Source organism: Syzygium oleosum, unplaced genomic scaffold (assembly GCF_021117445.2).
Source record: "Syzygium oleosum isolate NSW1041296 unplaced genomic scaffold, Sole_v2.1 Sole_v2.01, whole genome shotgun sequence".
NCBI lineage: Eukaryota > Viridiplantae > Streptophyta > Magnoliopsida > Myrtales > Myrtaceae > Syzygium > Syzygium oleosum.
The window spans coordinates 25,515,118-25,532,050 of record NW_026607485.1 but is presented as its reverse complement, the minus strand read 5'-3'; the positions used below and the strand labels follow the sequence as shown (position 1 = coordinate 25,532,050).

Here is a 16,933-nt window from a genome sequence, read left to right as displayed (position 1 = left end):
CGGGCCTTCGGGTCGGGAGGAATTGTGGCCTTCGGGTCGGGCCTTCGGGTCGGGAGGAATTGTGGCCTTCGGGTCGGGCCTTCGGGTCGGGAGGAATTGTGGCCTTCGGGTCGGGCCTTCGGGTCGGGAGAAATTGAATATGTTTTATATTGATATTAAAAGTCTAACCTGCATGGCGGAGTAGTGAATTGGGCTATGGGCCCGGGTGAACTTGTATTGATTGTTATACTGGTTTATCTATTTATGTGTTTTATTTACCCTCTGGAGGTGCACATTAGCCTAGTTTAGGATTAGTGATTTTTACTTGCTGAGTTTTCTCACGGTTGTAGTAAAACCGACTTTTCAGATCTCCCGCCATGAACTTCGACGATGCACCGTTACGCTTTGGGATTCCCCACCATATAGAGCGTACGACCGTGCACCCGTGGGGAACGGGGAGAAGTACTATAGACACAATGCTTTAGTATGGGTAGACGTAGGCTTAGCTCACTTTGAGACTCACGAGTACCTAGCCTGGTGTTTCCGGGATCGTTTTGGAATAGAATTCGGTCCCATCAGGTCCGCCGACGTCCCGTTTGTGGGAGAGGGTCAGATAGATATTCAGTGTCCAAACGGTGATGTAGTAGATGTTGATATGGAGGGCAATCCTGATTCTGAGGTTGAGTACGAGATTGTGGAAGAAGAGGAAGAGCACGAGGAGCTTGGTGGATTAGCCTTCGAGCCGGAGATAGTCGATCCAGCCCAGAGCAGCGGACGCAGGCCCCGAGCCTATGGACATAGACGAGTACGAGAGCAAGACCCCGAGCCGTAGACAGAGTTGGAGGCCATGAGTTCCGAGGAGGATCAAGAGCAATTCGAGAGTTCTTCGGAGTAGTCGGGTTCCGATCCCTTGGGACTGGGCACCGTGAGGTTAGATATCGCATAGGAGCTGAGGGTCTGACACTTTTTGACCGTACCCCTCCGGTAGTTAGTTGACACCCCTAGGTCACCGATCCCTTTTTGTTCGTGGCCTTTTGATGTACCTTTTTGTTTTTTGTAAATGGATAATGTATATGGGGGGTTTAATCGATCGTATTTGGTATCTCTTGTCACTCATGGTTGCTTTTAAATTGTCTGGGTGTATATATATATTTATTATATATACGACGTCTCCGCATGTGGCGTGTTTTCTCTGATTTGGATTTCGGGTCGGTGACGTAACCTGGGAGCGTCGCACCACTATTTCGACCTATAAGCGGGATGCTCATGCTTCGTGGGGTACGGGGCGTGACAAAACGAGATTGAACTGGAGAACGTTCAGTTCGCATGTGGCCAAGTCCCGTAACATGTTGTTGAGTGTTGGAGGAAGGGCCAACGTGTCCATATTGTAACGGACCATACTGTGGTTGAGGGTTAGATGCCGGGACAGGGGAAGAGGAAAGGGACGGGGACGAGGAAGAGGAAGAATCTTGTCTTCTAGGCATGTGACCTCCACGTTTATACTGACAAGTAGGAAGGTTATGCGAATATGTAAAGAACTATTGACACGTATTACGAACACATAATGATGTACATGACGAAACATACCATTTTGATGGAAAGACTGAGAAAATGTTTCCTTAAAATGAGCCAATGTCGAGTGTTTATGACGTGCAATTTCTTACAAACAAATATACTATGAATCCCATTTATTTTTATATGAAACATCAATGTATGAGCACGATTTGGGTGGCTACAGGTATTAAACATCACTATATGAATCGCATTCATTTTGATTAAACTTTTTTTGACAACGTACAAAAATTTAAATTTCACTGAAAGTGGGTGGCCACAGTATTCTAAGTCATTCTGTACGCTTTTGTAAGAAAAAAATTATTATTATTGCAAAAAAATTTTGGGCCCTAAAAAAAAATTTCACTAAAAGTTAGTGGCCACCGATATTCTAAGACATTTTGTAAAGTTTTAAAATTTTAAAATTTTAAGCATTTTTAAATTATTATTTTTTAATATAAATTTTTTTCGTGAAATAAAAAAATTTGTCCATACTAAAATTGGGTGGCCACAGGTAGTCTAAGCTATTAAGTAAAGTTTCCAAAATTTTTGTCCTTTTTTATTTTAATAATTTTTAGGGCACGTTAAAAAAATTAAATATAACTAAAAGTGGGTGGCCACAGGTATTATAAGTCATTCCGTGAAGTTTTGAAAATTTTAAAATTCTAATTTTCTTTTGGCCATCTAAAGAAATTTACATTTCACTGCAAGTTGATGGCCACATGTTTTCTAGGCAATTCTATGCAATATTGAAATTTTATATTTTTTTAATTTTTTTTTAACCCAAAAAAAATAAAAATTTCCCTCACAATGGGTGACCACATTTATGTTAAGCCATTTTATAAGGTTATGGAAATTTTTAATTTTTTAATATTTTTTTCCCCGGAACGTTAAAAAATCTAAATTTCATTGAAAATGGGTGGTCACTATTAATTTTTGCCATTTTGTGATATTATGAAATTTTTTTTTTTAAAAGTTTAAAAAACTTTTACGGTCAAATTTCATATTTGTTGCCAACATATACAGTTGTTTTAATTTTCCGTAATTTTCCTTGATTTTTTATAGAATTGTTCAATTTTCAAGCATTTTCTGTGAAAACGCTTAATCAATCACCTTATCGTCATTTAACGCTTAATCATCCACATAATAGACAAATTAACCAGTCGACCATCGATCAAAGCCACATGCAATCCTGAAATCGACCCGTAACTTAGCCAACGAAAAGTGATCCTAAATAATCCTTAAACAAGTCCGACTAATTACATAATTATACTAACTAGGGTTTAGAGAGTTGCTTACTTGGTTCAAGGACAATAAAAATCTGCCGATAGAACAGTGGCGGTACCGGCACAAGCATGAGCTCAAATGGTGACTAGTCGGCCGGAGTGCTCGGCCACGACCGAGGCGAACGACGGCGGAGCTCGGCGACAACAGCGTCAGGAAGTGCAGCCAGCCGGATGTCTGGGCGGCGGCCAGGCGGGCGGCGGCGGGTCCTGGGCGACACCTCGGCCTGACGATCGGGAGGCGGGTGGCGGTGTCGGGTAGGCGCGGCACGGCGGCGGGCGGCGGCGACAGCTGGACGATGGCGTCGCCATACCGGGCCGTATCCCCGGGCGAGCGGGCGACGGTGGCGAGGGCCGGGCGGCGACGGCGGGCCGGCCTCGCTTGGGACGTGACCTGGCGGGGGCGGGCGACAAGGCGGAGCTTAGAGGGGCGATCGGCGGGTGGGCGGGCGACTGGGCGCGGGGTGGCGGCAAGGCGGGGGGCGGGCGACGAGGCGGGGGGCGCCGAGGCGGGGAGGGCGGCGCGACCGGCGGGAAGGGCGACGGGCGACGGGCGGGGGGGCTGACCGCGACCTACGGCCCGGGCGACCGGGCGACGAGCGGGCGACGGCTATGGGCGGCGACGGCGACTGGCCGCGACGGCGACGGCTGCGACGGCGACGGGTGGGGGGGAATGCGCAGATCGGGCGGGGGGCGGCGTCGGGGAAGGGAGAGGGGTAATAACGATGTAATTTGCGACGGACCAAGACGCGTTCAATCGCAAATTTGCGACGAAACGGCCGACGTCCGTCGCAAATTCGCAGCGATGACCGCACATTCCGTCGCAAATTAGCGACGGACAAGCAGGTCCGTCGCAAATTCGCGACGGACTTGCTCGGTCCGTCGTAAATTCGCGACAGACTTGCTCGGTCCGTCGTCAATTTGCGACGGACCTGCTCGGTCCGTCGCAAATTTTCCACCGACAAAAATTCCCGACGAAAACAAAAATTCGTCGCAAATTTGCGACGGAAAAATTTTTCCGTCGCAAATTTGAATGGCAAAATTTCCCTCCTAAAATTTGCGACGGACTGTGGTTGTCCGTCGCAAATTTGCGACGGACTCTAGCTATCCGTCGCAAACTTGCGACGGACAGTTTAGTCCGTCGCAAATTTGCGACTGATTAATTTTTCCGTCGCAAATTTGCGACGGATTAATTTTTCTGTCGCAAATTTGAACGGCAAATTTGCGACGGACAGATTAGTCCGTCGCAAATTTTGCGACGAAAATTTTAGTCCGTCGCAAAATTTGCGACGGACAACTACAGTCCGTTGCAAATTTGCGACGGACAGCTGAGTCCGTCGCAAATTTGCGACGGACAGATTAGTCCGTTGCAAATTTTGCGACGGAAATTTTAGTCCGTCGCAAATTTACAATGGATTTTTTTTACGCCGAAAATTTCGAGCGGTAAAAAATTTCCAGCAGAAATAAAAATCCGTCGCAAATTTGCGACGTAAAAAAAATTCCGTTGCAAATTTGCGACGGATTAAATTATCCGTCGCAAATTTCGAACGGTACAAATTCTCTCGCAAAATTTACGACGGACAGCTTGAGTCTGGCGCAAATATGCACATACTACATGAACGTTGTAAATTTGTGACTTTTTTTTTTCTGTAAAAAATTTTGTATCTCATTTATTTGGGTCCTAAATTTGGTACATCTTTTTTTCAATCCAAAATTTTGGCATCTCAAATGTTGCAATAGAAATTAGAATATCGGAAATGTTATGGCACGTTAATAATATTAGACTTGTCGGCATTTAGGGACAAAATTTCGGACGATCAATTAAAATAAAAAGAATAATCGACAATAACAATAATAAAAAAGCACAATAACAATAATAACAAGAACAATAATGATAACAACCAAAATAGCACTTGTAGCATTAATAATTACACATCTGTAGTGTTTTGTGACAAAAATTTTAATCTTCATCTTCGTCTTCGTCCTCGTCCTCGTCCTCGTCTTCGTCATCTGTCTGAAAATCAGATTCTGAACATTCTTGTACATTTAACTCGCAAATTTCAGTTGGATCCACATCTGTCATTGCTCCACACGGATCTCGTAAAGTTGGTATGTTATATTCCTCAATTTCAACCGTGTTAGACACTTCCTCCTGTTGGTAGGCTCTATCCTTCCAATGTTCCTCGATTTTCCTCCGTGCTTTGATTTTACATACAGCCCACCAATCAGCTTTGTCACGTTTCAAACTAGGATATGATGCATAATATACTTAAATTGCTTGTTGTGCCAAGACAAATGGTTCATACTTCATATACCTTTTCTTGTGATTTATTTCAACCAAATTGAACTTCGTATGCACCTACATTCCTTTGACGGGGTCGAACCACGTGCACTTAAATAACACAACCCGCATCATTAATGGTCCAAGGTACTCTATCTCTATGATTTCATCCAACAAGCCATAAAAATCATCTTTCGAACTGTCACCATTGGATGACCGAACAGACACACCACTATTCATTGTGGATTTTCCCATTCCATATTCTTGAGTATGAAAATTATATCCATTTATGAAATATGCTGGCCAACTTGGAACTCTTAACTGTGGATCCCATGACAGATAATATAGCAATCATTGCCCTCCAATTTCATCATAATTACTGTGAACCTAAGGTTACACATGCAAAGTTAATAATATATATTTAACTAAATGATGTATATAATTTTAATAACTTGGTTTTGATCCATAGGCAACTTACATATGTCTTGAACCATGCTGCAAATTGTTCATCGCACAAACGGTCAAACTCATTTGGTTGTAGTCCAAACATTGAAGTTTGGAAAATCCTAATATTAAAAACCATATCATTATTAGCAAATATTTGACACGCAAAACATATATTTACAAATTTACACTTACTTGAAGTATGGCTCGACTTCTGGACAGTTCAGTAAAATATAAGTATGGGCTACATGAAGTTCTTTGCCTGATAAGTAACGAAACTGACATGCGCCGCTTGGTCGACCCAGATAATTGAAAATAGAGAATGCTGTGCAATTGGGATCAATGGGGCCCTCATCATTTCTGCCTGCTCTCCGCCTCTTGCATTGAACGTGCGGCTCAAAATAGTATGATGCAAATGTCGTCACTTCTTCCACAATATATGCATTACAAATTGAAGCTTCAACATGTGCCTTATTCTTCACTTTTTTCTTCAAATGATATAAGAATCTAGTTGAAATAGAAAGAAGCTTATCGGGATATATTATATGATAAACTTATTTGAACTGTATTTTAAAGAAAACATTACCTCTCAAATGAATACATCCATCGAAATTGGACGGGACCTGCAACTTTGGCCTCATAAGGCAAGTGAACTAAGAGATGCTCCATCGAATCAAAAAACGCTGGAAGAAATATCCTTTCTAAGTTGCAAAGAATAATTGGAATATCTCTCTCTAGTTTTTCCATGTGCGATGCTTTTAACACTGTCGAGCAAATATCATGGAGGAAATTGCTTAATTCTGTAATGGCGCCCCATACAAAGTTCGGTAAAACTTCCTTCAAAGCTATTGGAATTAGTCTTTCCATCGGGATGTGACAATCATGACTCTTCAAACCTGTCAACTTGCATTCATTCAAATCAACACATCTCCCGAGGTTCAAAGCATATCCATCGAAAACCGCATGATTTCAACCATTGACAAACAACTCGCCTCTGCTCCTTATCCAATGTATAAACTGCTTTCGGTTTTGGTCCCCTGCTGCTTGCATCCACAGCTAGTATTGGCCGATCGCAAATATCTCTCATATCTTTTCTTGCATTCAAGTTGTCTTTTATTTTTCCGGCGACATCCATCACAGTATTTATGACATTGTCGAAAACATTCTTTTCTATGTGCATGACGTCAAGATTATGATGAATAAGATGGGCCTTCCAATATGGTAGATCCCAAAATATACTGCGTTTTGTCCACTTATGTGTACTTCCGTACGCAAAAGTCGTGCCGTGCGGGTTCTCAACAACAGTTGGAAAGTCCTGCACACGCTCCCAAATTTGATCGCCAGTCAACCTCAATGGTGGACGCGTTCTTTCAGTCCTATTCTTGATGAACTCTTTCTTATTCCTTCTGAAAGGATGACTTGGCGGTAAAAATTGTCTGTGACAGTCAAAATAGCTAGGCTTCTTTCCATGTTTTAATCTAAATGACTTTGACCTCTCCAAACATATCGGACATCCTAAGATCCCAGCTGTACCCCATCCAGATAACATTCCGTAAGCTGGAAAGTCATTTATCGTCCAAAGAAGGACATCCTTCATAACAAATGTTTGATCGGTAGAAACGTCATACGTAGGGACACCTTCAACCCATAGCCGTTGTAACTCCTCAATCAATGGTTGCATATAAACATCTATCAACTTTTTCGGATTTTGCCGCCTGTCACGATCAATGTCAAAAACATATAAGGTGTCTTCATGCACATACTGTGGAAGATTGTACGGCGTTAAGATAACCTGGCCAGCATGAATAACTTTTTCCCGTTTTCCCAAATGGAGCAAATCCATCGGCACGTAAACCTAACCCGATGTTCCGAGGCTCCATTGCAAACTCGTGGTATGTTCTATCAAAATGTTGCCATGCCTCTCGCATCCGAAGGATGACACATTAGACCCTCTTCTGTTTCATGATTTGCATGCCAAGTCATGTGTTCAAGCAAAGGGCTTTAGACGCATAAAGCCTTTGCAATCTGGGGGATTAAGGGCAGATAAAACATTTGCTTGCATGGTCTACGCCACGATTACGACCCGGCCTCCCGTTAATCTTGTACCTAGGTTGGCTCAGTGCAATTTGCAAGATTCTGCATTTTTATCATCTCTCCAATATATCATACAACCCCTACTACATACATCAATCCTTACAACCGGAAGATCTAAGTTATCCACTAGCTTTTTCATATCATAAAAATCACTTGGCATGTTGTTCTCACGAGGCAATAATTCCCACATTACTTCAACAAAAGAGTTGAAGCAATCTGCAGACACATTATGCTCTGCCTTGATATTTAATAGTCGGGCTGTCACCGATAACTTAGTTTGGTCCTCACAACCTGCCCATAGAGGTTCATCTGCTGCTTTCAAGACATCCCAGAACTGATTAGATTGAAAAGTTTCATTATACACATTCTCCTCAAAACCCGTTACTCCTATATCTTCCAATTGTGAAGCATGACTAGTACCCACTTATTCACGTGTAGGAGTAAAACTAGTACTTGCATGATTTGATTCTGTGACAAAATTATAACTAGCTGCATCAATCACCATCCTCTCGTATGGGTTCAATTGCTCATAATAGCCACATTCTTCCCTAACTGAAAATTGGTCACTTCTTCCATATCCTTCATCAGATATAAATGGTTCACCATGGGAAGTCCAATTATAATAGTTCGGAGTAAACCCAAATCTAATAAGGTGTTCTCTAACTTGATTACACACAAGAAATTTACCATTACCGCACTTTTTACACGGACACCTTAACTTATTTCCATCCATAAACTCATATTTACTACTAGCAAAGTCTAAAAATAGTTCCAACCCAAGATTTAAACTCATCCGTCAATCCTTGACGTCCGTAAGTTCTTATTATACATCCAAGCCCTTTCTCTTTGCATTGTGTCTCGTATTAAAATAAAAATTCTGGTAAAATATTTAAAATATCATATCTATTGTTCTTAATTAAAACCATAAAATTTTGGAAATTATAATTTTTGTTATTCACGCAACAATTAATATGAAATTGCAAAAATAGAAAAAATTACAATGTAAAGAAGACTTACTCAAATATTTGACTGAAATATTTGTAGGAGAAAGTGATCAATTTGATGAGAATTGCAACGTCCACTTGGATTGCGAGACCTTCAATTAGGCACATACCCAAAAAAGAATAATCACTTAAGAATCATTTTTTAATAATTTTTAATGTGCGATCGAAACGGAATGTATCCGTCGCAAATTTGCGACGGAACATAGTATCCATCGCAATTTTGTGACGGATACTATGTTCCGTCGCAAATTTGCGACGGATACTCAACTCCGTCGCAAATTTTGCGACGAAATTTTCATTTATTCGTCGCAAATTTGCGACGAAATCAGGTATCCGTCGCAAATTTGCGACGGCACATAGTATCCGTCGCAAATTTGCAACAGAATTTTCATTTATTCGTCAGTAAATTTGCGACGGAAACTATTTCCGTCGCAAACGGCGTGGCCGTTCGGCCTCATCTCAAAGGCCGGCGAGGTGTCGCGGGTCGCCGGTCGTTAAACCGGTGATGCAGATACAAAAAAAAAACAAACATAAACATATATTAAAAAAAAAGAAATTACAATGCAACGACGAATAGTCACGAAGCTAGCTATGACACTTACCGGTACAAAAGCTTTACCGAGATTAATATGTGCGTGCGCGGATTTTGCTGATTTCAGACATATGAAAGAAGGAGAAAAACGAGAGAGAGCGAGAGAGAGCGAGACAGAGAGATAGGGTTGGAATATCACGGGCTGTTAAACTACGAATTTGCGACGGACGTTTGTTTTCGTCGCAAATTTGCGACGGACTTACAATGTAGTCGCAAATTTACGACGGATTTTGCGACGGTTTTATTTTTCGTCGGAAATTTGCGACGAATGTTTGCGACGGAATTTGCGACGGATTATATTTTCCGTCGCAAATTTGCGACGGATTACATTTTCCGTCGCAAATTTCCGACGGAAAATAAAACCGTCGCAAATTTGCGACGGATTACATTTTCCGTCGCAAATTTGCGACGGAAAAATGTTCGTCGCAAATTTCGTGTTTTTTTGTAGTGAAAGGTTTAGGAAAAAATTGGCAAAATTTGAAAGTTTAGGACTGAATTGACATCCGTGCATTGGATTTAGAACTAATTAAACAATTTTTCCTATATGCTTCTATGCCAAGTAGTGGATGCTCAAATTGATTATTCCAAGGGGGGTGAAAATTGAGTGACAAAACAGCCTTATTATACATTTAAACTTGACCCATAATTGAGAATTTAGTTGGAATGTGGTCTATGCTAATAAAAAAATAATTATTAACCAATATTCCCCTTTGTGATCCATAATGAGTAACTGTTCTATCAATTGAATTGTGGAGAAAGGGCATGAGGAAGGATGTAAAACCCAAGCAAATGAATTGTAGTTGTATCTAGCGGGGTTGAATTGATCAAAGCAGCAAAATACATTTAACAATATCACCTTCTCTTGAGGTACACTGAAGTGATTGACTCTCTTTATGGATTGAGGTGTAAGTCGTATGAAGTTTCCTGTCTTTTTCTCTCTTCTTTCATTTTCTTTTTTTGGTTGGTTGGTGGACTCTTTGGGCTTCCACTTGTTGACTCAGTCTCTATAAGCCTAGGATTTAAATTCTTCGTATTAAATTTCAAGGACCAGAATAGAAACTGGCGAAATTGGCTTTTGAAGGAAGATTATATAATGGGAAGGTCAGTCTAATTAGGAGATAGATGCAGCAAGCGCAAATTTCTCTTCTTATTTGGGGGGGTTTAGTGGTCGGGTGGTGTCCGGGCCGACTTTAACGTGATTCGACCGATCCACTTACCCGAGCGATTCTAAGATGCACTCCCCCACGTCGGATTACCTGAACCGTAACAACGCGGCTGATCTTCAAGCTGTAAACTATGCAAATCGTTACCTCTTTTGTTTGATGACGTGCCCATACCATCTGTAACTAGAGCCTAAAACTGGTGGAAGCCTTCGGTGACTTATGTGTGAAAGAGTTTCGAATGGCCGATGATTGCTTGTCAACATATGTTATCGATTTGTTTACTAGAGCCTCACTTGGAATCTTCCTTTATTCTGTCTATTTTCGATCTTAGTGTCTCATTTCTACCTCTTCTTCTCCTTCTAAATCTTTTCTGCATTACATATTTGTTTCTATTTTGTATTTCCCTAAACATCTTCCGCAAATTATCGTTCGTCTTGTCTCCGCGTTCATCAAAGGCAAAGTATGGGGTAAATTTCGGCAATTGCAATCCAAACTAATCGTTGAGATTGATGAAGACGATGAGGGAAATCTGAAGGGCATAGTCTAGAAGAGAGACGCCGGTCCCTCTTTTATTTATTACATTGAAAATTTAGGGGTTAGGGTAGCCAGTTTCCCTTGTTCGACTCCGCTCATGGAACCTACAGCCGGATTGGTTTCCTCCAATTCCACATTATGGGAATCGGGAACCACCCCGAACCAGTCACTCTGGTCCGGTTCGGTTTGCGAATTGGATCAGGACTGTGTCCACGGTAGATGGTTGCTAGACCCTTTGCCGGAGATGGCAGGGTGTTGCCACTCTCAACCCATTCTTCCTTTGCTAGAAATGACAAATGGTAGAGGTTAAATTTCATGCCGGTGCCACGTGCACACCACGTTAGCATTTGGTCATAAAATTAATCGGATCCTGGTCACGGTGTGGCAATCACAAAAGAAAAACAAAAAGTTTAGTGCTTTGTGTGATTGAAATCAATATACAATGTTTGAATCAAGCACCCCTAAGTTTAGCGGATTTCTATGGTCCCTCGAGGATTTCTATGGCACCCTAATGCATTTTATCATACTTCTTACAGGTGCCATACCATTACAAACATTTCAAAGGCTTTCAACCGAGATCTATTCATCGATCTCAACAACTATAAATCCCTAATCCTTTCCTCAGTCAAATTCGACTCCCCCAATACTACATTTCACACATCACTTCCGGAAACATTATTACTGTCACGTAATGCCCCGAAATTATAAAAAATGAGCACGAGCATCTCTGATTTAACGTGTCTATGTGCATCACTCGAATAACAGAGTGTTCAATATGTCTTGAATTTTATGTACTCGGTCCGGCTTATCACCTGACTCGACATATTTTTTGTGCGACCCGAAAGTGGAGAAAAAATTGAGATTTAGTTCGCGACGCGGAGGGTTGGGCCGATAGGCCCAACTCGTAGCAAGCAAACAAATCTCTATAGCTGTCCGCTCGAGCTGGAGAAAGCGAACAAATGTCTTGGGGGGTTCGGGGGCGTAGCCCTCAAGAAAAAAAAATTTGGGAGCACTATTTATACTGCGGCTAGGGTTTTCATTGGATAGTGAGAGAATTTTGTTTTCGGAGAGTTTTGTGAGCCGTGAGCTTTTGTCGTTGTTTCGACTTATAAAAACTGTACTCTCTTTGATTATAGTGGAATCTTGTCTTGCCTCGCCCGTGGACGTAGATCACCTTGTGATCGAACCACGTAAATCCCTGTGTTCTGTAGTTGTTTTTTCCGCGTCTGTTACTAACACATAGGTTGTAGCAGATTTTGTGAAGAAAAACAAAATCCACATTGTCGTATTCACTTGAAAAATTCAACTAGAGATAGAGAGAGTTATGACCTTGATCTATATATGTCTGGAATGATGGAGACTATGGTGACACATGCACACGCTTTCCTGTGATTAGCTGGTCTTTCGCTTCTTCCTTCGATCCTAGGAATTAATTCCAGGAAAATCACCTTCCATTATGTTGTGCTATGCTTAAAAATATCACGTTACAGAAAATTCCTGCTTTCTATAATAAGTTGTAACAATCGAACATTAATTGAAAGCTCTTTCCCCGGTTCCTTCTAGGGCATGTATTAAGATAATACACGCATGAAATAGACCTAAATAGAATATAATGATAAAGTTTGAACCGCTTATTCTTTCCCAAAATATACCACTTCATCAATTTGATCTCGTCGCCATATTTATCAAGTCTCACCACCCAAAAATGACGGTATGGAAGTGGGGAACCTACCGGATCGCGATCAACTTAAACATGAAATCAAGGGAGAAGAATCATTAGAAAAACGAAGAAGAAGAGAGCAGAAATTGGGTTCGCAAACCGTATAGAGCAGGCAGTGTTGGGATCGACCACTACGGTGAGTTCTGTCTTCAATCTTCTTCATTTTCGCTTCTATCACTTGGACGCCCTCATCTAGCACTACAGATTCATGAGTTTGAGTTTGAATGGGCTTGGTTGCTTGTGTTCTTTCAATCTGGTGGGCGGATTCGTGCGTTTCATGTGATGTTTATTCTTCGTTTACTCTTGATGACTGCTGGTACTTGTGAATAGGTCTAGCTTGTGGGTAGGTTTACTGTGTAATCTTATCGATCATGGTGTTGCGAGACCCTGGTACTCTTCCACTCTGGTCATTTCGGTCTTGTGCAGCTACTCTGCAAGTTTTGCCAGTATCATCTAGTCTGTAATCAATAATTGATTATTCACGGCCGTGCTCATGGTAGAAGGCTTTTAATGGTTTTGCGGCGAATGCCTCATCATGTACCTGCTGGGTTACTATAAGATGAATTCGGCAGTCGTGTGTTGGATGGCTTGGGGGTGATATGGGAGACAATAGCGCATGTCTTCTACTACTTTGGTAATGCAAAGGCTTTAGTCATAACTGGGAAATTAACTAGAAACATATTGCATTGTATTGCTACCAAACTGGACCTGATGCAATCTAACTTTTTGACGATTTAGTCAAGATATAATGCTGCTTTCCTGTGGCTCAATCTTGCCCATTTCTATGCCCATTTCTATGCGTTGTTTTGCGACGATGAGAATGTTAAATTCGTTTGAAAAGTTAAGGAAGATATGGAAAAATAACAGTCAATGCGTTGAAAATTATAATATTTTTGTAGTTAGCTACTTAACAAGTACCCCTAAAGCAATCATTCATTGTTTATACTTGTATTAACGATACACGTACGGTACGTATCTCCTTGTGTTTTTTGCCAACAATGGAGGCGGTGAGTCGTGTTCGCAGTTGTGTCAACATAATGGTAATTACGAATAGGTCAACCCGACCGCGACACTATTAGCTGATTTTTACATTAAAGATGTAGTTACCTTGGAATATGTGAATTAGAGGATTTATGATATATCTCTTACTGCTAGCACTTTTCCTTGTAGACTATAATTGTTAATTAGAGGATTTATGATATATCTCTCTAACATAATGCTCTTGTAATATGAATACAGGAACTAGATCAATACGTACCAAACACAGTTAGCCATGTCCACGTTGAAAGTATACCTCCCGATCACTGTTTTTTTCATTCTCTCGCTGTTGCCCAACCTCATCGCCACCACAACTCCCCGCGGCCGCCTCCAAGCCACTCGCTCCACATCCCAAGGCGCTCCCTACCCAGACCTCCGGAAAATGTTTGATCTTGTGGTAGCAAAGGACGGCTCCGGAAATTTCACGTCTATCAATGATGCTGTGGCTGCGGCTCCGAGCAATAGCAAGATCAGGTATTTTTGTACCTTTTGCACATTTAGCTAATCTCATTTTCTCTTTTTTTTCCTTTCAGATAACAAATGACATTGTCCGCTTGGAATAAAAAGGGGAAATGAAACCTCATTCCTCTCCATTTTGGTGTTGGCAAATTCGAATAAAATGGAACGGAAATATTGGAATGAAAAGGCTTCCTTACTATGTTTTTATTAATGTAGGGAGAGGTGTGTATGAATAAGAAGGAATAAGTATAACTAATAAAAGAACACTAAATCAACAAAGATGAAATTGTATTTCTCTCATTACTTTGTTCACTTTCCTTTTACTGGCAACTTTGAAAATGAATTTCTATTAATCTCTTTGTTGTTATGTTAAATTTTAATTATATTTCAAATTATGAAACCTTCACCTTCCTTGTTTACCAATTTTCGTGTTTTGTACAGGTTTGTCATCTATATTAAGGAGGGCGTATATTTGGAGTATGTCATGGTCAATACTACGAAGACCAACCATATGTTCGTAGGTGATGGAATTGGGAAGACTTGGATCAAGGGCAATCGAAACTATGTTGATGGATGGAACACTTACCGATCAGCCACCGTCAGTAAGTTCTTAAATCTCAGTATCTAATCAACTAGGAAAAATATATATTTATTCTAAATCAAAAGACAAATTGCTCTACTTAATGATCGGCCACCGTTTGTACTTTGGTAAGTAACTTTATGACTTTGCTCCTAATTTGTATGTCTCCTACATTCACTATGTTTCTTGTTATTTTGTTTACTATATTTTTCAGTTGTCACTACGTTTACATTATTAATATACTGTTTTTCAACACTAAGGTGTTTCTTATAGTTTGGTAAAACTGAAAAAAAATTTACTCTAAAATAGGAAATCTTTATTGATTATGCAAATCTTTACCTTACTATTTAACTTCTTATTGGCAAATAACATTTATGTCATGTAGCATTCGTACCTAAAAAGAAAATAAATAAAAGCCGAGAATATATCAACCTGAGTGGATGACTCAATACTCAAAAGTTCATCATGTACTTCATAATGTCGGTCTCTAATTCAGAACTCTATTCTATTACATGCTTTTTTAAATACGTCCACGCCTAAATTTACCATATCTCACCCAATTTTCAAGTTCAAAAGATTTTTCTTGCAAATCCTTTTAAGTTATAGCATGTGATGGCTCTGTAAAATTTTTACTTTGTATTATGCATTTACTTGTGAAATTTATGCACTTGGAATGGATCAAATGTTCAAGTTTTGGTTTTAACTTGTAGTTGTATGAGAAAGATTAATTTGGACTATCGCTTTGTAACTCTCCGCGCTTGTCAGTGAGAAATTTGTAGCCGGTGCTTAAATATGGGAAAGGGTAATTGGCTGACAGATCAATCTTAAATGTCTTTTGTGCAAGCTGCTCTCAAGTAGGTTAACCTAATTAAATCAACGACATTTAATGTCATTTTCATCGCTTCGCGGCTGTCGAGGGCAATGGATTTCTGGCTAAGGGGATCACAATTGAAAATTTTTCGGGGTCAAGCAAGCAGCAGGCCGTGGCTTTCCGGAGCAACTCAGATAAGTCAGCATTCTTCCAGTGTAGCTTCTTGGGATACCAAGATACGCTCTGTGAGGACGGTGGTCACCAGTTTTATCGCGACTGCGACATATACGGGACGGTCGATTTTGTATTTGGAGATGCGACGGTAGTATTCCAAAATTGCAACCTGTTCGCACGCAAGCCAGACGAGAAACAGAAGAATGTGTTCACCGCCCAGGGCCGACAAAAGTTGAACGTGCTTACCGGGATGTCGTTCCTCGGCTGCAACTTCACAGCCGCACCAGACCTTATCCCTGTACAGTCGTCCTTTCAGACATTCCTGGGCCGTCCATGGAAGGAGTTCTCGACAACGGTGATAATGCAATCGTACATCGACGACCTGGTCGACCCAGCGGGGTGGTTGGAGTACAACGGCACGGTTGGGCTGAACACGCTCTACTATGGGGAGTACCAGAACAGAGGCCCGGGTTCAAACACGAGCGGCCGAGTGAAATGGGCCGGGTACCATGTTATTAGCAACTCGACAGTGGCAAGACAGTTCACTGTGGACTCTTTCATTCAAGGTAGCCAGTGGCTCAACGACACCGGTTTTCCTTATTATCCAGGTCTGGATTAGTGTAAATACTATGTAATGTCGAACTTTGATGATAGAGAACATAGCTCTAGGTTCTGGGTTTTTAATTGTGGATTGGACAGAGACTCTAGAAGCGAAAGAAGGAAAAGGAAAAGGACAGAGACTTGGCTATAGCTTTAGGTTCTGAAATCTAATGTCGTATTTCTGTGAAAATTGGCATCGATTGAGGCTTTTTTGATGATATGAAATTACTGTGTTGCCTTTGTGATGATATGGAAGTGAGTTGTCGATAGAATCCTGCATATAGATCGTTCTACTGATATGTATACCATGTGTTTTTTTATCAGTGTGCAAATTTGAGGAATGTTCCTGTATATGTGCTGCGCGATTAAACTATAAGTTCGTTTTGCCTAAATCATCTAAGTAGTATATTTGTGAATTAAATCTGTAATCACCATGGATCATCATATCGTTAAGATCTCCCCTGAATTGGTATTGCTGCGTATCTTCCTTGTTGTCGTTGGTAGCCGATCCGATAACGTGCTGGATCTGCGAGAGGTTCTGTTTGTAAGGAAGTAGGGGGTCTACGATCATGTTCTAGTCATGTGACATTTGGCTCTGAGGTTCTGTTTGCTAGTTATGTAAAACA

The 16,933-nt window shown here is 41.0% G+C and overlaps 2 protein-coding genes across 2 annotated transcripts; both read left to right on the top strand.

The window, feature by feature from the left end:
• Positions 1 to 12,655: 12,655 nt before the first annotated feature.
• On the top strand, positions 12,656 to 14,826 carry LOC115663237 (pectinesterase-like). The gene is made up of 3 exons (XM_056320719.1): positions 12,656 to 12,781; positions 13,885 to 14,157; positions 14,584 to 14,826. Exons 2-3 carry the CDS (start codon positions 13,919 to 13,921, stop codon positions 14,768 to 14,770), a joined length of 426 nt encoding a protein of 141 aa, XP_056176694.1. The 5' UTR covers positions 12,656 to 12,781; positions 13,885 to 13,918; the 3' UTR covers positions 14,771 to 14,826.
• A 795-nt stretch (positions 14,827 to 15,621) lies between these two features.
• Positions 15,622 to 16,507, top strand: LOC130137369 (pectinesterase-like; the record flags this gene model as incomplete). The annotated part of the gene is made up of 1 exon (XM_056308312.1): positions 15,622 to 16,507. A coding segment is annotated over one exon (705 nt), but the record flags the coding sequence as incomplete, so codon positions are not given.
• Positions 16,508 to 16,933: the final 426 nt, after the last annotated feature.